General features: G+C 27.5%; 1 protein-coding gene across 1 annotated transcript in view; it reads left to right on the plus strand.

Annotated features, from left to right (window-relative positions):
* The window catches only part of LOC105622595, a 35,406-nt gene that overhangs the window by 18,161 nt on the left and 12,728 nt on the right, over nucleotides 1-4,517 (plus strand). Inside the window, exons 2-3 of the mRNA XM_012204012.1 lie at nucleotides 3,047-3,154; nucleotides 4,222-4,417. Coding sequence (XP_012059402.1) covers nucleotides 3,047-3,154; nucleotides 4,222-4,417 — 304 coding nt within the window. The remainder of the gene's footprint in view (nucleotides 1-3,046; nucleotides 3,155-4,221; nucleotides 4,418-4,517) is intronic.

Genomic DNA, 4,517 nt, shown 5'->3' on the forward strand with positions numbered 1-4,517 from the left:
AGAGAGAGAGAGCGTGTGCCGCGCTAATCTAATTATTATTGACTAAATTATATTGATAATTTGTGATAAAATACTGTCATATTTTGCTATTGGTTTCATATGCTCTCTTTAATATATTTCGGTAAAAACTTACGCTGTTTATGAAAAAAAAAATTAACATAATCGAGTAATTAAAAGATTGTTTGCGAAAAGACTTGAACATACTTATATCTTTATATGCTCAAACTTTATCATAAACAATCTTTTGATTATCTGACTTTTTAAAAATTTTTTTTACTTTTTGTAATATATACTTCCGTTCATATATTCGAGATCGTTTGCAATTTTTTCGCATTTCACAAAAACGTAAATATCTCGGTGAAATTATAGACAAGTTTTTTAAAATGTATTTTGAAGAAAAAGAATACAGTTTCAAAATCGGGCATTTGAATTTTGTCTCTATGATATATACAATATATTTTCCTCCTAAATTATATAAAATTGGAAATTGACATTTTTTTCAGTATTTTTGTTATTTTTGTAAGTGCTCTACCTGGATGGAAACAATCGAACAAAATTTAACCGATTAGCATTTTAAAATAGACTTTTTAAGCTTTAATAAAGCTTAAAATTTAAGCTTTTTAAAAAAATTGTTACGATGCTTTCTCGCAAAGATGTATTTAAAGAAGTTTTGATATATAGATTGATTAACCAAAAAGGCATGTTTTATATGAAGTATGAGTACAGCTGCTATGATCTAATAATTGCGTCGTAAAGCTTAATGCGTATTCTTATATAAGCGGTGAGTACTTTTGGTTTTACCCTATTTATTTAAAAATTATTTATATAAAAATGTAGAAAATTATGATTACATTGCGCTTTATAAGTCGTTATAAATCAAATTATTTGTTATTTTATTTTTTGTAATTGGTTTCAGAACATATTTATGACTAAAATTTTTTGACTGATATAAGGCTCTGATACTAGCTTTTTTAGTTCATTTTTTTCAGTAAGCTTTATAATATATATTTGCACGTCAAGGAAAAGATATTTCAATTTTTACACAATAACATTTTGATGTTAGAAAGATTATGCTGTCTTTTTTGTCAGGCTCTCTGATTGGCTAATGCTTTTGCAGGAAAGAGCTAGAAAGTATTTGTTTGCCTCCCTCTTCTCTGTTGAGTCGTTGTTTTTTATAATTTATTATAATTTAATGTAGGAAAAACGCGTATATATTATAAAGTATAGAGTTTACTGATTTTTTTGGATTTTTTTGGCTGATACTTTTAACTAATAATGATACGGCCAAAACATTTTTAAAAGAGAAATGAAAGAGAGATGAAAATTTCTTAGCTTTATAAATCGTGAAATTTTTGCTTTTAGTTGCGGGAAATCAAATGTCGCCACAACAGTGGCGATTCACATTAATATCTTTTCTGTTTGAAAACATGTAGCGAGCCTTTCAAGGTGCACTTTCAAATGCATCGCTAGATATGCTATCAAATAATTACTGAGATTGTCACTTCCATGAGCGTCCACGCCATCCTAACCACTGGAAAATTATCTCTAAAAACATATCCTTCGTGAGATGCAATATCAAAATATTTTTTAAATACTTCAAAGTATAAACAATTTATGTCAAGTCAAAATAAAAAATAATTTTAAACTTATCAGTATGATGTGTATACACTGTTTCATACTTGTGATTATAATTATATGATAAAATAATTAGTTAGGTTAGGAACTCCATTTATAGTTATTACTACTATAATATTAATAGTAATAATTCTATTTTTATAGTTTTATATCAGAATCATTTTCAACGACCAAAAATCTATAAGTATTACTTGATCGCGTTTGTGATCTAGAAAGAAAGTTTTTGTAAATTGCTCGAATATTATTTGTAAATTGCTCGTATCGCATTAATAATTTATAATTTATATCCTTTATTGTATACTCGGAGTTTTTAATATATATTTAAATTGTCACGCTTTAAAATATGATATTTGTATACGAATAATTAACTGTATTGGTTCCATATATTATTGAAGTCGTTAATATTCATTAATGATGTCGTTGACATCTTTCATTATTTGTCGCAAACGCGTTTTGAGGAATAATTATAATGCGACTCGCGTGCCGCTGCCCGACTCAATCGCATCTCGTTTTGCGCCGACGGCAAGTAAGGTCAGCATATGTATACAATACAGTAATGTTGTATACATTGAGAAAGACAAACATTGAACACCGGTGCCACTGTGCCAGTCGATTCCTTGTTGCCATGAAACTTGTACGTAAAGAGAAAACTGAGAAACATTCAAAACATTACAATTAATCATTTTATAAACGTTTTATTTATCATTGTTTATAAATTTAATTGTTAATGGCATATCCTAGTTTAACTATATATATATATATTAGGTATAATAAAAAGAAATCCATTATTTTTCCATTCAATTTTATGCAAAAATAATGGATTTCTTTTTACTACACTTAATATATATATATATTGATTTAAGAATAATTGTAATTTTTAATAATAATTGTAACTGTTCTTCTGCTAGTTTTTTAGTAGTGTTGTATTTATTAAATTTGATACTGATTCTAGTGTTTGTAAAAATATATTTAAAAGAACGTTTACAATTATCTAACGTAAAAAATGATATTGTTTTACATTTTTTTAATTTCTAACATATGTACCTCAGAAAATAAAAAAATATATTTCTTAAAAAAATATTTTAACCTTCTTAACTTTTGTTAGTAAGTGTATATGTATTATTATTTATTATTTTAATTTACTTTTTATATTTTTTTATTTTTATATAGAATGATTATATATTAATTTATCATTCTAATTACTCTATAATTTACAATTCAAATAGCATTGAATAAAATTGACGTACTAAATTATGCATTCTAGAATTACTTGATGTCGTACTATTTTATTGATTGTTAGCTTGTTTCGATAAAATTGCAGATGAATTTATACTAGTTTTTACCGTGTTTTTCACAAGAGAAAAAAAAAAATTTTTATATCTAATTTTTCCTATTTATTATATCGTTACAGCTGGAACAGCCGCGGAGAAGGGTTACTTCGGACCATGGAGACAATGTAAACTTCTTCTTTATGGACGTGAGTGGTGCGGCCAAAGTGTCTCCAGGTTCCAACCAGTGTGTAAGTTTTATTTTATGTATGATTATAAAAATTACTGATACTTTTATAATGCCACTCTTCAGAACGATATCATTTTTCTACAAAATTTTTGTTGACGGTCAAAATTCTGATTTTGATAGTAATAGTAATTACCGTAAAGCGTTCTCTCTATCGTTTAAAGCATTCTCTCTATACATATCAGTTATTGCGAGGAATATTTCCGAAGCCTAAGTGATCGAGAGGGCTAAGACACCTGCCCCGGAAAGTCTCAGGTTCGATTCCTGGCTGAGGTAATATTTTTCGCAATAAGTTCCTTATATATTTTCTAATTTAATTTAAGGAGAAATAATTAATATTTCAGATTGATTGTATTCAGGTTGAAAGTCCAAAAGTTATCAACGCGCAATTATGTCTGAAATAAATTTATTTAATAAATATATAATAATGTAATATTTGAAACATCCAACTTTGACTGTAATTGGTTGTTTTATATTGAGAATAATAGTTCCATATTATGAGATCTTGAATAATATCGATTCTTATAAACATTCTGCATAGAAAATTAACAAGAAAGATAAATTGCGACATTAAATTAACATTTAGTATGATCAAAGACGAGCGTATTTTTATATATTTTTATATATTTTTTATATATTTTTATATATTTTTCAATTTTTCCGTAAATTTAAATGGTTTAAATAAAGCCATGAAATATTACGGTTTTTAATTAAAAGTTAAATGTATGTTGAATCAATTACAATTTTAATATTAAATGATTTTAAATATTGCATAACAACTATTTACGTTATATATCTGATCAATATAACAGCTTTGTTTAATTTTTTAACAAAATTCACAAAAAATTTATATATTGTGTGAGTTGTTAACATTAATGAAAATCCTATGATAAATTATTCTCTTTATTCTTTTATCATTTCTCCAATCATAAAAAATGTTGCATGTGAAAAAGAGCAAGTTGTATAATTACGCAGCGCCAAAAATTCGTACGGCTATAGAAAGTTCTATACAAGTGCAGGATTACATTATAATGCAATAGAATTACGACGAAATTTTTCCTTTATTTCCAGTGGCTGTGTGGGTGGCGGGATTAGCTGCCGCTGCCGCTTCTGCCCTTTTGGGGATTCTGGTCGCTTTGGCTGTGCTTCAATTAGCGATGGCCTCTTCTGCGAAGCGAGTTGTAATTTCGTACAGTACTGCCTTAATAGGCAAAGTCGCTCTTGCTACATTAGCAAGTGAGTATAAATTAATTGTTGTAATATATTTGTAAATGAAGAGAGAGAGAGAGAGAGAGAGAGAGAGAGAGAGAGAGAGAGAGAGAGAGAGAGAGAGAGAGAGAGAGAGAGAGAGAGAGAGAGAGAGAGAG

Source organism: Atta cephalotes, assembly GCF_000143395.1.
Source record: "Atta cephalotes unplaced genomic scaffold scaffold00047, whole genome shotgun sequence".
Taxonomy (NCBI): Eukaryota; Metazoa; Arthropoda; class Insecta; order Hymenoptera; family Formicidae; genus Atta; species Atta cephalotes.